Source organism: Centruroides vittatus, unplaced genomic scaffold (assembly GCF_030686945.1).
Source record: "Centruroides vittatus isolate TY-2023 unplaced genomic scaffold, ASM3068694v2 contig_120, whole genome shotgun sequence".
NCBI lineage: Eukaryota > Metazoa > Arthropoda > Arachnida > Scorpiones > Buthidae > Centruroides > Centruroides vittatus.
In genome coordinates this window covers 1063150-1086978 of record NW_027120768.1, presented here as the reverse complement: position 1 = coordinate 1086978, position 23829 = coordinate 1063150, and the positions used below count along the sequence as shown (strand labels likewise).

Genomic DNA, 23829 nt, shown 5'->3' with positions numbered 1-23829 from the left:
TAAAATACGGGGAATCCCTACAAGTCAGTACAGACGGTGTTGTCAGTCGCTACAATGAGCAAGATGTCATTATGATAGATTCATTTAAAGAAAGGGGATTCCCCAGTTTCGTCAAAGAATAAGTAATGAAAAATTCCGTGCTCGTTTCAATCGGTCCGAATCGTAGGTGCGACAAAAATATGAAATGAAATGGTTCAAATTTTTACAAGATATTATTATTATTTATTGTGAAAAAATGCCGCCCCCTAAAAGTGCCGCCCCCACTACGCTACGCCACTAGTTCGAATGCGCGTGTTTCCAAATACTACGGCATGTATGATCTTTACATTTCTTCGATAAATAGACTTTTTATAAATATATTAAATTAATTAATGCTTATTATTTTTATTATTATAGCTTCTTGCCCTTTTTTCTTTGTATTTTATTCTTATAAAGCTATATCTTATTGGAGTTGGTATTTATTAAAAAATGAAAGAAAAAGCCCAAGTCAAGTTTCCTGAAAAAACATGCTGTGATAACCAAAACTAATATCCAAAGAGGAACCAGTATCTGTTAGAAAGTCCTCCCCGGAAGGATCCTTTTTCGGCAGATAGCCCACGTATCGCGTTACCGTAACCAAATAAATCAAACCATTATGAATTCGGCCAGGCCTACAATAGAAGGGCCGGGTAATCAGAAACAGGCCCGACATATTCGAACGAACCACACCCCGAAAATTTCCTGTGGCTTTTCGGCCCCCGGTACTCCAAAATAGTAAGCAGCAAATTTAACCACTCGCCCATTCGGCCAACACGTAAATAATAACCAAATTTTTCTCAGATTCAAATCCATTAATTAAATTATATAACTATTAGCAAACGACATAAATAAATGAACACTATTATCCAAAATTTTAGAGACTGATTTGCAGTCAAGGGGGCCCAGCGGTTCCGTTCCCTGAACACTGGGAATTCGGTCGTGGGTTCGTGCCTCGCTCGGACGGGCTGGCCACGTGCAGTTTTCTGGGTTTTCTACACGTCTGTAACGTCTAAATAGGAGTCAGTTACCCTTAAAAATACTTTTCGGAAGGCATCCCCTAGGCAGATCGCCCACGTGTCGCGTGTGCCATAACTTAACTAAACAAATAAACACAGTCGACGGATTGCGTGATTAGTTTTTGTGTGATAGTCGATAACGTGAGATTCTTTTATTTATTCGGAAGTACATAAATTTTCAATGATTATTCAGCTTTATTTGATGAAAAAAGAGACACATTCTATAAATCCGGAAACAATAAAACCGTAACTCGTGTGGAATTTCTATTAAAGTGCGATTAAAGTGCGAAATTTCTATTTATGTGTGCGATTGTTTTCTTTATTTAAATTATTTTATATGAATACATACTCTGACGTGGGCATGATAGACTGGCCAGATTCAGGACAGGTTTGTCCGATGAAAAGGTGTTAACCCGGACTCAAATTCGGGTTCGTGAGAGCAGCAATTGACGCTTTGGCCCTCCTAACATTGGATAACAAGATAGATTACTCACTATTATGGAACTTTAGGTTTGGTTTTAGTTTCGTTTATTTGTATACGCCAAATGACCCCTTTTATGGGAAATTAGGGCCTATTTATGTGTTACTAACGCGAAGAAATTTTGAAAAACTCTACGTAGCCAATCCGTTAGCGAGGCACAAATCCACGACCAAATACCGGTGTTGGATGGTTTTATCCACTCGGCCACTGATGGCCTTGTGGCACTTCAGGTAGCAGCTTTCAGAGCTTGTATGATGCCCAAAGGTAGAGTGGATCCCTTTTCTCCTTTTGTTTCAGAAACAAATGAAATACGTGGAATGTTTCTTTATTAATTAAAACAGTCTCAGAGCTTTTATTTTTAGTTAGTAAAAGTAACATTAATTTATAAGGGTGGAAATCAGTACGGGCTCCGAAGTTTCCTTCTGGCCAAAGGAAAAACCTTCAGCCCTCCGTCTGATGACCTTGTGTTTAGAAAAACATATTATTGGGCTCATTTGAAAAGTCAGAAACCTAAGCTTGTTTGACTGAAACGTGTTTGTAAAGCCAGATATGAGAAATCATGGCCTCCTTGACGTCAACCGAACACATTAGAAAACAAATCTGACTGTGATGTTTTCTCAGTCATGTTTCAAGTGTCTGAGTTACGTCACATGATGGAGAGCAACATTGAGAGCATATCTATTTGGCCAAATTTTCGATCACTAATGAAAATAATAAGTGCAAACAACTTCGGAGAAATTCGTAAGAAAAGGTCATTCAAATCATGTGAGTTGAGATTTTGCCTGTGCTAACTTCAAGTTAGCACAGACAAAACAAGACTTTTCAAAAATTCTGCGATACTGAACACGGCTCAGATCTGTTTGAGTGCCATCTAAAGAATAGAAGTTAGTAACTTCTATTACTGACGTCATTGCTTTTTGTCGCGTTGTGTGATTTTCAAAATGGCTGCACTAAATATATATATTATAACAATTATAAAACTGTGATAATTATGTCATCCGCCATTTTTACACACATTGCTAACTCAGTTTCCGACTCAGTACACCGTTCAAGAATATTCAGAACAATTCAGTTCCTCCCTTCAAGATGGCTGAATGGCCAAGAGGTTAATGTAGGGACAGCTGTTTACTTCAAAACCTTTCTAACTGGTAAACCTGAAATAGAAAATATTCTGCAATTTCATACTGAAGCAAGCAAATTAATTAACTCTTTCCGCTTTATGGGCACTAAGAAGGCATTTTTTCTAGCAAGCCCATTATGGGTTCGGCCTGGTGGTGAAGAACGGGGCCTGACATATCCGGACAACCACCCCCCTTCGAAAAATACCGGGGGATCTATCGACTCGTTCGGATTCGAACCCGAGTCTCTCGGAGCACCTTGACCGCTCGGCTTTGGTGTTTGCAGGATAGAATTTGGACAATTATTCAGTTCGATAATCAATTAATTCTAATTATTTATTAACCAATCGTACATAAATATAATTACTAATTAAAAAAAATTTTAAACTTAAAAAAATATATATATTCCGATGTCTATTATGACACTCGATTGCGTCACTGGATATTTTTTATGACGTCAACATACCTAATTAAAATAAATGCCAGACGATCGTTAACGATAATCAAACGTTACTTTTCAATTTCAATTAATTCGGCGCAATTTACGCGACAATCGAACATATTATTATTTATTCTCTGGCAATTTCCGTTATTAATTTACTGAAATAGCCCGGTAAAGTGCAAAAATTGCCATCTTGTTTTCATAAACAGCTGATGGTTGCCGAAATGGTGACTTGAGTGCGAAGACGTTTCGTTCTTCAGAATGAACTTCCACACCAAAAATAGCAATGCGATTAAAAAGGAAAACGCCGAAAAGTTTATTAAAGACCGCCGAAACGATTTGAATAATTACCAAGGGAATTTTGTGCCAAATAACGAAATATCTTCCGTCAAAAGCGAAAGGATTAGGAATCGTCTGGATCAAAGCATCAGGTGAGTTTGCTAATTGTTTTTCTATGGGAGTTAGGCTTAATGATCTGCAATGAGATGTCGACCGTTGGTTGTGCGATTGTCACTTTTATATTAAGAAATTGACTTGAAATTAAGAAAATACACAATATGTGGTAAGGTTTTTAATTATTTATATGCATATTACATTTTAGATTCATAAAAGAAAGACATTTTCATAGCCTGAGAGAGATGACGTGGGACTAGGCTAAGCATGAAGCTGTAAAATTACAGTTCTGAAAGGGGGTTTGCATTCCCCGGTTAATATTATTCTAGGTGCCAAGATGGCGGCTCGTCTCTGATTCCAGCAAGGAAACAGTGGGATGCACGTTCTAACCTAACCTAACCTAACCTATTCTAATAAATTACCATAATTATTAGCAACCAAATTATTAGAATAGGTTAGAGCATGGAACGTGCATCCCACTGTTTCTTTGCTGGAATCAGACGAGCCGCCATCTTGGCACCTAAGGTAACATTAACCGATTCCCAAAGTTTAGACCCCCCATAGACTCTTGTGGGTGCGGTTTATGGCTCCGACGAGGGTACTATTATGCCCCTGAAACAGACCTTATTGGAGCCATATATCGCATCCGTGGGAGCGGAAAAATTAAACCATACCTCTATGTGCAACCCGTGGAGAGACGTGGCTCCGAAATCGGCCCACTTCCGAGTGGTGCATGATCGGGAGTTGCGTTGCTCCCTCGGCTTTGGATGGCCCACTTAACTGTTCTTGGAATACTCGATGTTATATAGTTTTGGGGTGTTGGGCTCTCTCCATGCTCCCAAAACTATATGGCATCAAGTCCACAAGTGACGGCAAGCACCAAAGCACACAACTGTGTGCAGAGTGTGGAGAATAGGCGGTAATACTGGTAATGGTAAAAACCGACTTTGGAGGCAAATATCTTGTGAAAGGTCATGTGTATGGATACAGTTCCACTGACTTTTTTTGCTCGTACGGGGGGTTTATAACTCTAGGGGTGGCAAATCCCTTGTTTAGAGTTTATGTCTTATCCAACTGCCTCGTTTGGACCGTATTTGTAATAAACCATTTATCTTCTAATGACCGGGCTGTTGAGTGGGAAGCTGGGAAGTTTTCCTTGGGCCCAGAGAAAATGTAGGGCCGGTAGTAGTTCATTCCTGCCCTATAAATTAATGTTATTTTTGCTAGCGAAAGTTAAAATCTTTAAGATTGCCATTTATTAATAAACATTCTTTACATATTTCATATGTTAAAAAAATAGACAAAAGGGACCTGCTCTATCCCAGGCTATGTACCAAGCTATCCAATGTCCTGCCTTAACCTATAAAATGCAGTAAAGAAATAATAATAATAATTGATTTTTCACCATTATTTTAGAAAAAACTTTAATTTATATTATTTTCATTTTTTTTTTACATAGATTATTTGAAAGTTCTTCTGTGTCTGGGGTCAATCAAATTACCCTGTTGGCCCACTTTGGGAGAGCAGGACCATTTGGATTTATATCTAGCTTGTACATAACTATATAATGTTTATAAACAAGATATTTGCAATTGACTAACTTTTAAAATTGATAAGTTAGGATCTGAGTTTTCCTTTCTGTGTGTGCTGTGATATCTATAAAAAGTTTGTCTTTGTCTATCTGTCTGTGTGTTAATTTGTTTGTTTATTCAGCACAGTCAAAATAAAACTACAAACTAAAAAAAGCAAAGAAACTATTCAAGATTGCCTAATTACACTGAAGACTATACTTTAAATATCAAAGACATTAAAAATTGGAGCAATTGTTAGTTCATATCATCACATGATATAATTCACAATGTATGTATTTCTGGACATATTTTTTCTCATAATAATAATAATAATAATAATACTTATTTACAAAGACTGGAACTTATGGCATCCTGTGCAAGTTTATCAGTGATTGTACTCTAATACCTCCCTGATAACTTATGACAGTTGATCATATTAATATTTAATTAATATGTTGTTATTTACACAGAAAATATGTACCAATCTACTGATTTGCATTTGGCAACAAATAAAGATTATAATGTTTAAGTATTGCTCACAAAAATTGATTATATAGTATTAAAGCAAAAGTTATTAAGCAATGAATGTATTAAATCTTTGATATTAGAGAAGGCAGAATCACTTTAATAAATTTTAATATGAAAATGTTGATTTTGTGAAAAACATCCTTGAAAATTTTGCATTCTTTGTTTTATCTTTTTATGTCAATTAACAAAGCCAAGATACAATCATAAACAGAACATAAAGATATCCGAATGATGATTTATTTGAATTATTGTTAAGAAGAATTTTACTTGTTAACAAACTTTCTTAATTTAAATAGCATGTTCAATTCTTTTGAATGAATGTGTTCTCTAGTCAATTTTTTATTTATATATAGTTTGGCTTGCTTGTATGCTCCATATTTTTAACCTCTTGAACAGTAATTAGAAAAATGGACTGTTTTAAATTTGCAAATATTTTGTTCTCTATTGTTTCCTGTTTAGTTTTGTTTGCTTGCACTATTGTATTGATAAGACATCATAGATATGTTCTTGCATGATGTCACCATACACTATAAGTTAATGCACTGAATGCATTGCATGCCAAGCAAGAGTTATTCCAAGCAAGATGGCAGAATGTGATGCATACACAGTAGAGAGTCGTTAATCCAAACCCCGGTAATCTGAATCGCCGGTTATCCGAATAATTTTCAGTCGGACTGTGTCGTGCTGAATTGAACGTTTTTGATACTAGATTTACTTCTAAAGTATAATTTTCATGTTTTTATATTCTTCAATATATTTATTTTGTTTGTACAAAATAAAGAAATAATTTTTAACGATACAATAGCCTCGATTATTATTATAAAAATTTTCGTTAGGCTTAAAATTGACGAAAATTCAACACAAAGCGACACGCAATGAAGAAAAATTTGAACATCGGACAGGTTAATATATTTTTTCGTACATAATCGGTAATCGGAACAAATCACTAATCCGAACAACCCCAGTCCCCAATTGATTCGGATTAACGACTCTCTACTGTAATACAATGTTTGAGAAGTTTTCAAAATTTCAAAATAAGATTGTAAAAGATTCAACAAATATTAAAATTATTTATCTTTTAAACATTTTTCAGTCGTGGAATTGACGTACATTGTTCCTAATTTCCATTGACACTTTTCTAGGGAGGAATCCATCTTGACACACAGTTTGTACTCTACAGGAGTAGTCGTTTCATGTATTAATGAATGGAACAAAAATGCTTGCACTATCAATGATAAACAGTGGTGCCCAACATTCACTGGTGATGACGAACAGGAAGTGCACGAACAATGTGCATTAGTGTGAGGACTGCCATGAAATGGTTCATGGCCCCAATATCTTCCATGGGTTTGCAGTTGACATTCATAGAGAAAGAGATCTGTTATTCAGGATGGTGAGAGTGAGATGAAATGTTGTATGTAAATAGAGAAGGTGCCAAGATAAGGACTTTGTTTCCAAAGAAAGCCATTTATTGAAGTAAAAGGAAATGCTTACATAACTTATGATGATAACACTTTGACAAATGGAAACTTGATATAAATTCCAGTTGACACATTAAGTCCTAGAAAACAAAGTTACTAGAATAGTTCCAATTTCTAGAAGGCTCAAACTTCCTTTTCAGTTGAACTGAGGGGATGTCCAGTTGGAGTTTTCTGCCACACTTCAATTGCTGAGCACTCCTGTCAAAGAGCACTTCTCAATGACTGATCTGAATAGTTGGTTGATCGTTTCTTTGAACCAAAGTGTTGGTGACAAATAGCGGGGAGGTACAGCAGCTACTTTCTGACTTGTCAGATTAGGAAGTATGCAAAGTTTGTGTGGTAAACAACATAATGATCAACTATACTTGGCCTATACAAGTATACAAGACTTTCAGATAGGAAAACAAAGAACTAGGAACCGTAGTGATAGATCTTCATAAAAAATCCAGACTTCTTTTAAACAGCTATGGATGTTCATGGAGGGATTGGATCTTTTGTGAAAAAGAATAACAGATCCTCATGAAAGAACAGATCTTTTTGTGAAAAAGAACCTTCTGTTCTTAGGACACTGCTTTTTTATCCATCCAGTCCCTCGATCACTCATTCCAATTAGTCTCAGTCCCACATCCACACTTTCTGATTGGTCTCTACCTGTTTTCAAGTGAAAATTGAGACCAATCAGACCACAGGAGAGGTCAATTGCCAATGTTTAATATGACACCACATTAGAGGTTTTGATCCCAGGATCCCGACCACTTTTTAGTCCCGAAATTTTCAGGATTAAGTTTTCCTGATCTCGAGATTTTTGGGATTGACATCATTTTAAAAAAGTTGCAAAATAGACTGCATGAAACAAAACATTCAGTGCCAGTGCTCTTAAAATGATAGGCAAGCAATTCTGTTAATATAAAACTTCTTGTATTTTGAACTAAAATGATAGGCATGCAGTTCTCACTGGGTTACCTGGTAATATAGGCCTACTTCATTTTTGTATTTTTGAATTTTCGCGGGTGCCAATCGATTTTCTGGCGCAGTCGAAAGCACTTTTGGTTTGCTGTAGAGTTCTAACATGACCCTTCAAAAATTCTAATAAGTCATTCAATGGAGGAATATCATCACCCTTAAGTGAGTGCTCCCACCAGCCTCTGGTTGTTGCAGCATATATGTGTAACAAGTTGAGAAGCAGACTTGGTGATGAGACACTGGATGTGTTGTTATTTCTCAGATCATATTTTCACAATTCAAATTAGAATATTCCTATTAGATTAGTTTTCTTTATATTTAAGAAAAATGTGACTGATTAATATTATTTTGAAATACTTTTTGCTAAGAAACTTTACTACCTACTTACTAGGTGGTACACAAAAGTCGTCTATTTAGTCTATGTTAAGAGAGATTTTTGTGAATTTTCATAGTTTGCATAAAGGTTTTTTCAATTTATGTAAGTTTAAAGTTGCTTGAAAAAGAATAACTTTAACATGAAGACTAAGTGATTTTAAGTCTGGTTAGTCTGACTCTAAGTCTGATTAGTTAGAGTGATTAGATTAGCTAGGTGAATACCGTAAAATACATTGACTTTTGTCTAAATTTTGATTTGTTGATTAAAGAGCTGATTTCTGTAAGATTTTCTTATTTTTTATTTTTATTAACCCTCAACACTGAAATAATTCTGGGATCCTGGGATTGACTAAATATAATCCCGAAATCCCATGATTAGAAATAAGGGCTGGGATCGAATTCCCTACACCACATTCTAATCCCAACCAGAGATTGATCTTACATTGTTTATTTCAGTTCTTGTCAAAATGTAAACTTTAACTGACAATATTTTATAACTGTTTAATCAAATTTAGGTGAGGGATTTGGACCTAGTCTGGAGCCTTACAAGTGCATTTCATGCACCCAAGCTGAATGTACCTTAAATTCCAGTAAAACTGAATCATGTTACAAATCTAAATGCTATACTTATCAACAGAAACTCGAAACTGAAAAAGATGACTCCATTGGTATAATCATTAGGAAAAAAACTTGTGAGGGTTAACTACAGTGGCTCATTCAACTTTATCTTTAAGTAAATAGGAAGTACTGGTAAAATGGAACAAATAAATATTCAATAAATTAATTAATTTTAATGTAATAATACTCAAGTTTACTTAGTTATTTGATAAAATTATCTAATTATTAAAAACTGAATTAAAATTAGTTGTCATTTTATTATTGATATCTCATTAAAGAAAGTAATCATAATAAATCTTATCAAGATGGTCTTGCATGTAATTGATAAATAGGGGATTGTTTTAGGGACCAAATAGTCACACTCAGTAAAAAGTTGTTAGCAATTTGGCTACAGTAATTGTAATTGTAAATAGTTTACTTCAGCACAGGATGTACATATAACAACATATACAACTCAGTACTCTTGTATTACCGAATGAACGATCTGGTGGATTATTTAGCGGATAGAGGTGGAAGCTTAACTGCCTACCTCCAGCTAAATTGCTTTGTACCTAATTATTGATTAGATGTTAGATGTAATGTATTCCTATAAATAAGTCCAGCAGATCATAGTTTACTTTAGCATTTTTCAACCTTAGACTATGTAAAAAAATCTGTAATGGCTGCCAAACATAAGTTTTTAAATCAGCAATTTTTTCCAATTTTTAAGCAGTTTACACCTAAGTGATTCAAGCCTTTCTTGATTTTTTTTTTCTAAAATGTATTGATTTATTTAGAATCATTAGCACTGCACTAATTATAATCTCTGCAGATAAGCTACAGTGTTCTGAATACTTGTTATTGTTATCATTGCATTATTTAATTCTAGAACAATTTTTTTCTTATAATAATTTATTTAAAAATGAGTATTAGAGATAAAAACAAATAAAAAATGCAGGAAAGTCCAGCAACAACATTGCCAACTTTTTTTTGTTAAAATCTTTATAATGGGAAGAGACAAGAAACAATTGAATATTGATCACTTCTTCAGCAATAATTAAAGGAACTTTTTTAATAAGTGAAATTATTTGTTAAATTAATTTTTATATATATTTAGCCAGTTTTAAACTTAAAAATATATATTAATAATTTCCTAGAGCAGCTGGAAGAGATTATTATATTACTGTTAGGTCATAAACAAGCTGTCATTAATAATGTCTTATTATAATTCACATACATTATGAGGCAAATAAATGATATCAGAGTAATTTACTTGTTAGTAGAAGTTATTTTATGGAATTTGTTTTGGTTAATATATTGTTAGAAAATTTATATGACAAGTTTTATAAGAGTTAACTGTTGAAATTTAGGTTTATTAAGGAATTGATTATAGTTTGCTTTAATTAATCTACAGTTTATTATTATCTATAAAATGATAATGAATTTGAATTAAAGTTACTTTCCTATTTAACAGCCACATATATTTTTTCCTCTTTCTTCTAAGTGCTTAACCTCATGTTATATGCATAGCAATACAAAATATGTTCAGGTGTAAATATGTATTTGGTGAGATTATTTGCTGAACGAGTTTATATTACATAACACTCAACATATTCATGTTGGGAACATGCTGGGCCTGGGACTTTTAGCACACCAAATGCTAAAGGCCAAACATGCTCAAACAGTCTTAAAACAGCAAAAATTTTAATAACTATAATGTTTTTAACGATCTTCCTCAAGTAGAATATACAATGGAATGCCAACATTCTAGTAAATGTTTGCTGTGTTTTAAGGTTCCTGGGAGTGTGTTTACTTTACTTGGCAGCTGTGAATTAGTTGCTAAAAGTCCCAGATAATAATATATTCATTAACACTTTTGCTCATTTTTAAATCAATCTGAACTTGGTAAAGCTGTATGCTATATTATTGTCAGATTGATTAAAGTGTATGTAACAAATTGGAAGTATACCACAATATGTGCTGGTGCAAAGTATATAGCAATGTATGCAATGTTGTTTGGATTACATGAAACTAAACAAAAATATTTGATAATGTGGCATTTTCAATAATTCAGCACTAGTAGCCAGATTAACAAACTTCTACTAAATGATATACCCTATCAAAAATTGAATGTAAAGAAATGTTTTATTTAAATCTTGAAAGGAATCATGTCCTTTTTGATTTTTTGAAGAATTTACAATATAATTAACACAATTTTATAATTAATAAATACCAGATTATGCATTTGAGACTTTTTAAAGTTTGTTAAATTAATTGCAATTAACCTTCTTGAAGCATTTATCTAGTATGAATTTATATCAAAACCCAAACAAATAATTTTTAGTGCATTTCGAGATTTCATTAGTACTGAAAGTATATAACAGATTGAATAGAGCAGTTCCAATGATTCCGAGCAAACAAAGAACAGTCAAAATTCTTTCTTGATTGACTTCTCTAAATAAAAACTAGATTCAAAAAAAGGTATTTTAAAATTTTATTTTATAATATAAATATTTACAAATTTACTTTAATTAATTAAAGTAAATTAATTTTGGTCTATGGTCTATGGTTAAAAATGGTCTATTAATTTTAGAAACAGATGAGTAACATTCAAAAATTCTAAACTACAAATATATTAAATAATTAAATTACTTTATTTGTATGTATGAATGTTTATCCTAATGCAGTAAATATATAATCTAGTTCATTATCACATTCGACATGCTTATACATTCTCAAATTAAAACTGCACTTACAGCCATAAGCATCTTAGTCGATATATAAACAGTCATGTAGCAGTTTTTTTTTTATCTCATAAACAAACAAACAAAAACAATTTTATCGAAAATATTAATCTGTAAAAATACGAAAAAGTTTATATACACGAAAAGGACTTATCTTCAATTTAGTGCAAGATAAAAATATTCCAAGATAAATATTTTCGGTCGTCTACTTTTTATGTAACGATCGCATATTTTGGTTTAAATATTTAAAGAACTAAGAACTTATTCAGTTTTAAAATAAAATAAGGGTTCTACCATTTTTATTATTTATTACATTACTAATGATGAAGCAACAGTGTTTGTATGTATAATTTATCCTCTCACTTCCTTGTCTTAAATTATCATCATCTGAGGATGTGGTTTTTTTTTTTTTTTGTAGCTGGTTTACAAAACTTATACAGATAAATTTTTGGGGTGATAGCTTTCTTAAAATTAATTTTTAAGGGGAGGATCTAAAATTATGTGGGAATAGACGATGATAATAAAATGGTGCACTTGAAATCTTATCACTCGCTAAATAATTTTGTGTAGATTAGATTACTTGTAATGTTTAGACTTAATATCCTATACTTTATATATAAACATTGCTAGGAAGATTAACTGTAAATAATTTACTAGTAGTAAATAGTTGAAGCTGCGATTTAAAAAAAAAAATACTTTATTAAATAATCATTCACTAAAATATATAAATGTTTGACAATATTTATGGTAATTTCCTGTAAATTTCCTAAAATTTGACTTGGTAACATACATAATTATTATTTCGCTCTCTGAAGGTTAAAATTGATTTATTCTAATGACCTTAGTCTAACCAATACAATAAAATTATTTGGCTTTGTTCAGTGGAGAATAAATGCAGTCTATTGTATGCATTTAATTCTTCAATCATTCGTAAGGAAGATAAATTAAGCTACTAACTTGCGAGTCTCAGGTATAAATTTTTTCAATTCTTGGAATGAAATGAATTTGTTTGCTTTGTTTAAAGCCATATGATATCTGCGTAATTGTAAATCTGTTTTTAGCATTAACTTAAAGATTAAAATTGACTTGTAATTTTTATTATTTGATTTTATTGTAAAAATTATTTGAATAAATATAAATCAAATCAAGATATGATCAATAAAATATTTTATTTTTATTTTACAGTAACGAATCAAAAAAGAAAATTTTAAATTTGCTTGTAAGTATTTTATATTTAAGATTTTATGTTGTTGTGAAGATTGATTTAATCTAAAAAAAATTCTAGCACATATTTATTTTAACTTTTATCTGTTTTTATCAAAAACAAACCATTTAAAAAAATATAATTTTATAGTTTTTTAGTAAGTATTTTACAGCAGATATCTTGAGATTCACTTCCATTCCAGCATAGAATATATAGGAAAAAGTAGTGTGCTTAATTTAAGCTACCTTGTATCTTTGGCACTTACTCCTAAATGTTTTTTACTGTATCCTGGTTAAAAAAAGTAAAATTAAAATGCACACTTTTCTTTTAAACTCTCATTTTTTTTTTTTTTTTTTTTCCTGATAAATAAGTCATTGACAGTGAAAATTTACCATTAAAATATTTTACATGAATGCATGAAAATGCTGCTTAGCTATGGCAAATAATAGTAATAGTATGCTTAATTAAACAATGACATTTTTGTTAAATAATAATTTTATTCAAGAGTTGGGCTATGTTCATGTTACTGTAGCCTAATGAAGACTGTTTGGGAAATTAATTAGCCTATGGGAGATCACAACTTCACATATAAGATGCAATTCTCCCTTCCTCCCAGCCTTTTTCTAGATAAACGTTACATCTTACTATAAAATACAGTAGTTTTTTATAGTGTAGTATAATAATTACAAGTAAACATTAATAATATATACAACAAGCTCCATAATCAAAACATACATACACCCCTCTTACATAAAACAAAATGACTATAAGTCACAAATGGAATTTTTAGAACTATTTAAGTATATGGTACAGTACACACAAATGCAAGTGATTCTTTAAAATACATTACAATTACATTTGTCTTGCAGAAACGCTAATTTAAAAATTTGCTATATTGAGATAAAATTCTTTATTAACGATTAGGAATATGCTTTGATTAGAAGATTAAAACATTATATTATACAAACAAACATATGAGAATAAATAACAATATAATTTAAACCATTATTTTTTGAATAGTACCAATTTCTTCATGAACATTTGAAATTTATTAACAAGAAAAACCTTAAATACTCTTCCAGCAAGATAACATTTCTAACCCTTGGAAAGAGGCCAAAAATGTTCACCATTCTTGTTTGGATTAAAACATTATCTTGCTGGAAGGATGTTTAACGTCTTTCTTGTTAATGTGTGGCAGTTCCAGTTTTAGAAGTTTACAGAAGTCATAAAACAAAAGATGATTTATAAAAATTAAAAAAATTATGTTTAGTATAAAAATATAAGAATGAAAAATTAGAGATTATGCTTATTGTTTACTAGTATTATGCATCTGTAAGAGAAATTAAAGTTCTGTCAAAAGAATTTAACATAAATATTAATTACAAAATTAGAAAGGAAATTGTTTTGAATTCTCTTTTATGCCCAAATATATGTTAATATTTTTTTGAAATTCTCTAAAGAAGCATAAAAGAAACTGGTTATGAAATTTAATTTATTTCAATTAGCATTATTAAAAATTCTATCTAGTCTTAATGAAATTTATCTGCTATTTAAAAAATAAAACTTTCATTTTAGATACTATATTTTAAGATTTTTTTCAAATGATAAAAATTATATTTTTCTTCCACTTATTACTTTTTCAGTTGACAAATTTTTAGAGCACGAAATATACTCCAGAAATTTCCAGGAATCAAAATTTAGTTTGATTTAAAATAAAAAGACATCAGTTTCTTGATTTGTTGATTCAACTTCAACATTAAGAACACTGACTTTCATTAATTATAACTTTTAATTTGTTATTCTTTTAAAAATCAGTTGTTATTGGATTAAAGCAGGTTTTGATAAAACTTATAATTGTTTTTTTTTTTTTAATACAAATCTCTTGAAATAGATACAATTAATACTATAGATATTATTTTTAAAATTTTATTTTAATATTACAAAAATGTAAGTATTGAATATTGTAATTCTTAATGCTGTAAATTTGAAAGTTAGCAGGTTTACTTATAAAATCCATATTTTGTAGTAATATTCAAATTTTTACAGGATGAAGTTGGGCAGCTTTCTGATCTTGAAAAATTGTTTTTATATGTACAGCTTCCTACAGGATCAACTCCAAATATTGACGTAACAAGACAGTAAGCATATTTTGAAAACATTTCTTATGTATTATTAGAAATCTATATCCAGAATTAAATCTATTTAAACTTAACAATAGTTAAAAGAAGAATATAACATTTTTCTATCATTGTTTAGAAATTTCTATAACTGTAATCAAAATTTTTCTTTTAAATTCAAACTTGGGAAGTAAGAAGGGTCTTACAGAGCAATTCCTTATTGAAAATAATTTAATTCAGTCCATAAGTTTTACAAAATATGTTATTATACAGTCAAACCTTGGGTTTCGAACAGTTCAGTTTACGAACAACATTTTGAACACCATATTTGACCCTGGTTGCCATACAATAGCACGATTGCTGAACAAGCAAGAGCCAGCCACAGGTTAGAGACACAGAAAATCAACTTCATATACTTCAAAATTAGGCCTATCTAGACCTATTTTTGCTCAATTTATTATACTCACTATCGATAAATTGTATTCAATGTATTTTCTTTCCTTTACAAATAAACGGTTGTTTCGTTAACCTAGTCTCTGCATGTGTCACTTCCTGCTTGCTAACACACAGTCTCCATCCTGAGTCCGATCGTCCACGGACGAGGCCACTCACGTGATCTACGTTCAAATACTGAATCAACACACTGTCTCAGCTTCTATGTCAATCCTGATGAGGCACTAAAGAGGTGCCGACCCTCTGGTCACAATAGCACTCTTTTGTAAAGTGATGATTTCAGTCGGTTGGCAGTGATGGAATATTTTCTTTTAATATATATATAAAATGGATATAGATAATATTATATTGCATTCATAGGCATTTTTATGCATAAAATGCTGCTAAAAAGGTAAAAACAAAAAGCTTTGTTTTGGGGGTCAGGAACAGATTAATTCTTTTTATATTGTTTCTTATGGGAAAATTTGTTTCAGTTTGAGAATAAATTGGTTTTCAAACAACTTTTAGGAACAACTTAAGTTTAAAACCTGAGGTTTGGCTGCATAAGGAATTTTTTTCACAATATTAATTTTGGATGGAATGTGTCTGATCATTTACTTGTTCATTTAATACCTATAAAATACGTGATAAAATTACACTTTGAAATTTTGCAAAAATCCAAGTTAAAACCAAAAATATACTTTAGCTGATTATATATCCTTATTGTGGATTGTTTTTGGCAAAATTAGAAATTTACATACTGGTTGTATGTAGACCAGAATTGTTGAATGAATCTATGAGAACTTTAAAAAGAATATATCTAAAATTTATAAAATTAAAAATTACATAAAATATAAAATGGATAGAAATTCATTAAATAGAAAAAATTGCCAACACACCCAAACTGTCATCAAAAATTTTTTTTTTTTTTGATATGTAGAAATCATTTATCTTTTATGGCTTGATCTGAAGAGTTCAATGAGTATTTCAGTATACTTTTTATACATTTTGGCAGAATTTTTTTAAAAAAATTCTACTTAAGATGCCTTTCCTGCTAGCACATTTCTGTCTCATCACAAACATCTAAGAGTATTCAGTATTGTACAAGCAATGTTACATTATACATATCAGGCTACCTTTTTATGTATCTTTTTATGATAATCGTAAAATAATGATCATAAAATACAAGAAAGTAATGTAAAAGTTTTAAGATATGAAAAAGGTAACTATTGTAGGAAATTTAACAAAAGTTGTTTTATATCCAAAACAGAAAATAGAAACACCATGTTTAGTATAAAAGGATAGAACAATTTGTTGTAGGTAAAAAGGTGATGTGATATGTATAATGTAACATTATAATGCTTGTAGCCTGTACAATATTTAGTGATGATAAGTCTCAGACACAGTTTTGATAACACTACCATAATGTTAAGTCTCAGATACAGAATATCTCTCATCAGTTGCTACAAAATACATAATCTTGTGACTTGCTTCAAGACAGTCTCAAATTGTGTATTTTTTAGCAACTGATGAGGGGCATTCTATCTGAAATAAATATTGTGGAAAAAGTGCCTTTATATTGTAATTTCTTTTGTGAAACTTATAAATTGAATTAAATTATTTTCAATAAAGAATTGCTCTGTAAGACAACATTTTAGTTCCTGAGTTGGAAGTTAAAAGAAAATATTAAAAACATGGAAACAAGACAAATGTAACCAAAAATTTGTTTTCGTAATTATGTTTGGAAAATTAATTCTAAACATTTCTACTAATACTATGTTACTAAACATGCTTTATTTCTAATATTTAAATTTTAAAATGAAATAATTAGAATTTGCTTAAGAGGTAAATACTTTACTTATTGTTATAACCCACATCATAAATTTCAGTTGCTTGTATGTTAATTCTGGGTGGGTCTTCTATGACATGTTGTATGTTTGGGTTTTTCTGCTAAATATAGAGAAAAATGGAATGGTCAGTGAAAGAAAATTATATCATAGTTTTTATATTACACAGATGTAGGCACATGATAAATATGATATTCAACTCATGAAAACCAATAAATATCAGATAGAGATTGGACAACATGTTTATTGAATTCAACAATCAAATAAAATCAGGATTCTAACTGCAGAAATCTTATCTGTAAACAAGTGAGACTGTTTTGTTTACCGTCTCTCTTGTTTACAGATTCAGTACAGATTTTTTATGATTTCTAGTTGTATGTCAAATGCCAAGGACTGAAAACTAGTGTTGCAACGAATAGTATATTCAGCCTGAGGCCAAATACCGAATATTTGGCCAGGAGTGTGGCCGAATGGCCAAATAGCTGAATATTCACCCAAACTATTCGGCTTGAGTAATGCACGTACGAAAATTGGCGCGCAAACTGCATTATGGCAAGGACCCTGCTCTCTATTGGCCCGCTGTCACTACGCTTCGCCAATTGCATTAATTCTTGACAGTTGTAGCGGACAGACAAGAGTGTCATGGCAGTATGTGATAAATAATGATATCAAATGTGGATAACAATGAAATGACCTACACGTGTAAATAACGGAAAAAGAACAGAGAAGGACTTGCGAAGAGGAAATGTGAAAATAAATATGAAATTGAGTTGATAACATAATCGAACAAGCAGCTTATTGGCATGAAATTCGTGGCCGTCAATGCCAAATGATTGTTCTCATAGACTTCAGAAAGCTAAATGCTTGTAATGAAAGTCACTTAGCATGCACAGGCGAAAGCCTGGGGCCGTTCAGGCTATCAAACTGTCTCAAATCTGTGAAATCATAACTGTGACTTATACCGACGTCCTATCTGTCTCTTTTCTCCGTTATCACCAGGTTATGGGTCACATAATTGTAAAATGGGAAATCTACGACGGAAAAGTGACGAATCGAAAGTATCATGCATGCACATTATGATGTATGCATAGACATATGTGAACTAGAACAATAGAGGAAAGAGAAAGGGAAGAGCAAAGAAGAGCGCTTAAAAAGAAGGATAGGGAGGGTCAGACCCTCAGAGGTGCGACGATTCTTGAACGAATAGGTGTGTACGTGCATGTGCTGATCTTTGTAATTATAAATTGTGAATACATGTGACTAATATTATTTTGTTTTTTATTTTGTGCAGGTTATAAGCTATAAATAAATATAAACAAACAACACTAACCCGATAACATTAAATCTAAATACCAAAATGATTAATTTACTGTGTTTTTGTTATTTCTTACTCCTGTTTTTAGGTATTTGGTATTCGGCTGAATAGTGATTAAATATTTGGTATTCGGCCTAATAGCGAAAAATAGGCCAAATACCGAATAGTAACCAAATATTCATTGCATCATTACTGAAAACTTATCAGAATATTATAATAGTCATTTACTGTAATACCTTACTTGCAAAAAATTTTTTTCATTACACCAACTGTGTATATCATACCATGATTTTCATTTACAATAATGAGAATATTTGCCAGATTGTTTCTTATACAGTGTCTTCCAAAAAGAATATAGTAATTTAAACTGGTAGGAATTACAATAATTATTACCTGAGAAGTATGAGTTTTACATTTTTTTGTCTGCTGCCTCTAGGAAGCACCATAAACAAAAATGGTGACTGCAACAGAGTGCCATTTTGTGTTGCACAGTTCACAAAGTTGGATTCAGTAATCATTGTGCAACATGCAAACATGATTCACAAACAGTTTCAAAGTGATTCATCATGTAAGATAAACATTCTTGTTGCACTTTGATGGCTGATTCCAAGTTTGCAAACTGCAGAAGACAAAACACCTTCTCTGTTGTGGACTCGACATTTCTGTGTATGGTCCTTCCTAGAAGCAGTATACAAAAGGATGTTTGAATGCAGATAGTAGATGAAACTAGAACAGTTACACTATCAATTGGCACACAATGCACACTTCTCAAGTAATAATTAACATGTTTACAGTAATTTAAAATGGTAACATTCTTTTTTGGAAGACTCTGTATATAAAATAGAATTATTACCTGCCATACTTGAACTTAGAATATTTTGGATACATTATGAAAATATTTCTTTATAATGTTTTACTCTAAAATCTTTAAAGTTATTTTCCTTGAATATATGAATGACATCTTATTAATTCAAATAATAATAATATTATTATTATCAGTAATTAGCATATTGACTAATTACTGATATTAAACAATGGTTGTGATTATTTATTAATTTCATTTGTCTTAATCATAATTTCAGAAGATACTTGAGTAATCCTCTGGGTAAGAAAGGAGACATAGAAGTTGCACAAACTTACACATGGATTCAGAGTCATCTGGAAGAAGATCCTGATATTTCACTTCCAAAACATGAAGTATATGAAGAATATAGGTAAAAATCTTCTTACCATAGGAAAAAAAATAACCATGCATTCATTTATTTATCTTCGAAATTTGCACTCTAGTGTTAATATGAAATATGCAGTGGCAAATTTCAAACTTTCAAATTTGTACGATAATGAGATGTCTTAAAATGGAAGCAAGAGAAATCAAATTCCAGAACCACTGCATCTCCATGCATTACTTGCTAAATTTGGGCAATAATTACAATAATGTTAAGTGTTAATTGTTGACTTTCTTCAATGCAGAAACTATTTTGAAGCAAATAAGCTAGATCCTCTGTGTGCGGCCGATTTCGGGAAGGTGATGAAACATGTCTTCCCATCTGTCAAACCGAGAAGACTTGGAACCCGAGGAAATTCCAGGCTAGTAATCAGAATCTTGTATACTTTGAACAGATTTTATTAAAGAATAAACTGGTTTTTTCGTTCTAGATATTGTTATAGTGGACTCAAAAAGAAAGTTAACATTAAACCACCATCTTTACAGGATTTTAATATTGGGGAAGATTTATATGTGTGTTTTGTTTTTAATTATAGTAGTAATTGATTACAATATTTTTATTCATTTGTTATTTTATAGGATAATTCTAATAAAACAGAATCAAATGAAGTCAATGAAGCAGCTTGTCACATAATATTTGAATGGGCGGAAAAATTACTTTCAAAAAAGTTTTCTTCGATAAAGGAACTGGCAAAACACTTAGTTGAAAACTTTTACATTGGTAAGCCTTCAGTTACAGCACTTTCACTGCTATCTGTGCCTTCCACTAAAAACAGAGATACAGGTAAATATTCAATATTTATTTTTAAAAATTTCAGATGTACAAGAATTTAATATGGTTACATTTGCAGGTAGTGCATCAAATACTTTTAATAAAAAAAGAAAACAAAATCCTCTTCAATGTCAAAAGAAGATTCAGGAATGTAATAAGGGGCAAAAAAGGAAAAATAAATTGCAATGCATTCATGACACTTGTCTTAAAATGGGAATGACAGAAAATGGAATCTGTTCAAATACACAGCTAACAAATGTTCAGGAACTGAATGTATTGAACACACAAAAGATAATGTCTACAGATACTCAAAATATTACACCCATTGAACCTGTAAATAATTCTCAATCATCATCTGTTATGCCAGTAACTTCCCAAGCTTTGCTTACTGTTACTAAACAACTTTCTAATAATCTTAATGGGTCAAATGCATCTCATTTTTCTATATCAACTAATGATGATGTTAAAAATGAAAATATAAATAATAATTACAATATTTCTAAAGAAAAATGTATCCAAAAATATCAAAGAAGTAAGTCTGTAGAATTTAAAAAATTAGATTATGAAAGTGCAATTTATAATCTTTTTAATCAGTGTGATAACCTAGGTAATGAAAGTTTATCAATCCATAAAAAAGAATATTTTAAACATGATCTCTCTATGGAATTAAATACAAAAAGACCTCGAATGAATGAATTTGCTTCCAATTTTAACTCTATTGCTATCTCGTCGGCTTGTGATTCAAAAAGTCCTAACAACATTTCTCAAATATCAACAGCTGAAGCTGAATCCTCATCAAGCAAAATTAATTCTTTAGATACTTATATTGAGTCAGAAAGTCTAAATCTTCAGCATTCCACAAATTCAGCAAATGAAAAAAAGATTATTGATTCTTCTCAGTTACGAATGCTTCTTGAGAAAGATTTTACCATTCCAGTTAACCAGTCGAAATTGGAAGGGAATAAGGCTCCAGGATTGATACCAGAACAGGAAAATCAAAAAAATGTACAGGATTTTCAACTAAATAAACCAGAATTGAACAAATTTCCTCTCCCTAATACAGGTGATCAATGGAAAAAAGATAATTTTCATTCTACTAAATTATCCCTCTTAGCTGAAACATATAACAGATCACTTAAGCAGTCTGAATACATTCAAGAATTAAATAATGACAAGATTCAGCCTGATTCAGTTTTGTCATTGTCAAGTAATAATTCTACTCTTACAAAATTACTTATTCCAGAAAACAATATATCTAATATTAATCAGATAAGCAACACTATGTCTCCTCAGAAATCTTTTAATTTAATGCCAGTATCCATTAAACAAGATGATAGGAAGCATAATTTCAATGTGTCAAATCAGTTGCAAATGCCTTGTGAAAATTTTAAATCTGTTATGTCAAATAACCAGGAAACACTGATTCCTATTTTAAATGATAGTCATGAAAACTACAGCTCTCCCAAATCACCTTTTTTATTTCCACAACAAGCATCAACATCCGTGAGCAGATTAAGGCACCACTCTAGTCACAATCTAGGTCAAGTCAGAAACTATAACAGTTATCCATTTGGATCGAGATCTAGGCACTTTTCTGGCCCAACGTATTCCAAACACGATAAATCACTCGAGATGTACAATTTCGGTAGTGATCCAGCTTTGGGAAATCGAACCAGTAGAGTTCATTCTTCATTTTCTCCAGTTCATACCCTTGATTTGCCCCCAAATTTAATTTGCGTTCAAGAAATGCAAAACAAAATACCTGAATCTTTTACAGAATCAGTTTCTCAAGAATTGAATACAGGAAATCCCAACATAATCTGTCAGTTAAATAATGCAGAAAGTATGGAAGCTAACATGAATCAAAATTCTTCATTAATGGCTTCCAGTCAAACATTCAAAACTGAATTAACAGATGATTTTTCTCAAAATATGCAGTATTTTCATCCTATCAGACAATCTGGTTTGAGTGAAAATCGATGCCAATCCGTTCCGCCTCACAAAATGCTACAGATGTTGATAGATCAGAGTTCTCCCATCAATTCTCCAGTAATATCAAAGTCATACCCGACCACGCCTGTTGTAAACCAAATATTTCATTTTCCGGTCTCTCAACCTTACCAATACGAGTCCGACATGTCTCAGATGGAACCAAGCAAACTGTTATCTCAAAGTACGCAGCAAAATATGTCCGAAGTTTTGATGGGAGGTTGGAATTCTTCTGACGAGGTGTGTCATACCTCGATGACCGAACTGTTAGAACAGCCGCTGGACGATCTACAGACCACGCTGGACGATCTTAAAGAGTGTGACGAATTCTCAAAATTTGCTTGACATCTGTCGACTATCTGAAGAAAGATAATAGTTAACTGTACGTATAAGTAGAGAAATAATCTTGCTGTTAAATTACTCAATATTCCAAATTATAAAACTCAATTTGAGCTTTAAAGTGGATGCCACTGGTGTGCCATAATTGCATCAAATACATAATAATCTTGTCTGTGTGAAAATTGTCATGCATGCATCAGAATTAACTTTTCACTGTTTGTATAATAGCAAATGACTATTTTTTTTTTTTCATTTTATCAAAAATACAGGGTCCAAATAATTGCATATTTTAAATATGAAATTTTAACTGAAAATTAAATTTTCACTTTTTATCTTTACATGTACCAACATAGTTAAAATATATAAATATATAAATACGTACATACATATATATATAAATATATATACATGATATTATTTCTTATATTTGTTATTTTGCTTGTATCCTATATTTTAAAAAGCACAATCATATCTGTGCAATCAGGAGAATACAGGAACGACTATTGCTCGAATACTTCAAAAATAAAGCATTTCAAGTGACGCCGTTATCTAATAATTACAATACATTAAGACAGGAGACGACGACGAAATTCTATCAAACAATACAAAAATGTGCAAATGTTTTATATTAAAAATCAAAGTATCGTTTGCAAACTGGAGTTTAAAAAGTAAATGTCATGTTGTATATAGAATTTTTAAAGGAAAATTATGTAAATGTAAAACATGAATACATAATGTATATTTTTGTTAAAAGTGATATATTTAGCCATTTTCTACATTGCAAGCTTCGATATTTATCTTTGGAATAATTTTTTATTGTTGAAACAACAGAAAACTTCTACTTGGCAATGGAGAAATCATC

The 23829-nt window shown here is 31.2% G+C and overlaps 1 protein-coding gene across 1 annotated transcript; it reads left to right on the top strand.

Moving 5' to 3' along the window:
• The first annotated feature begins 3099 nt into the window (after positions 1–3099).
• LOC136984622 (MATH and LRR domain-containing protein PFE0570w-like) lies at positions 3100–23093 on the top strand. Its single transcript, XM_067281689.1, has 8 exons — positions 3100–3506; positions 12913–12946; positions 14978–15069; positions 19725–19856; positions 20113–20229; positions 20299–20380; positions 20447–20651; positions 20719–23093. Exons 1-8 carry the CDS (start codon positions 3337–3339, stop codon positions 22971–22973), a joined length of 3087 nt encoding a protein of 1028 aa, XP_067137790.1. The 5' UTR covers positions 3100–3336; the 3' UTR covers positions 22974–23093.
• The last annotated feature ends 736 nt before the right edge of the window (positions 23094–23829 follow it).

What these genes read in the sequence shown, in the direction of transcription:
- LOC136984622 (XM_067281689.1), top strand. Translation starts at nt 3,337, where the DNA reads ATGAACTTCCACACCAAAAATAGCAATGCGATTAAAAAGGAAAACGCC. An exon ending in AATATTGACGTAACAAGACA is followed by an intron (nt 15,070 to 19,724) that starts GTAAGCATATTT and finishes TCATAATTTCAG; the next exon opens with AAGATACTTGAGTAATCCTC. An exon ending in GGAACCCGAGGAAATTCCAG is followed by an intron (nt 20,230 to 20,298) that starts GCTAGTAATCAG and finishes TTTTCGTTCTAG; the next exon opens with ATATTGTTATAGTGGACTCA.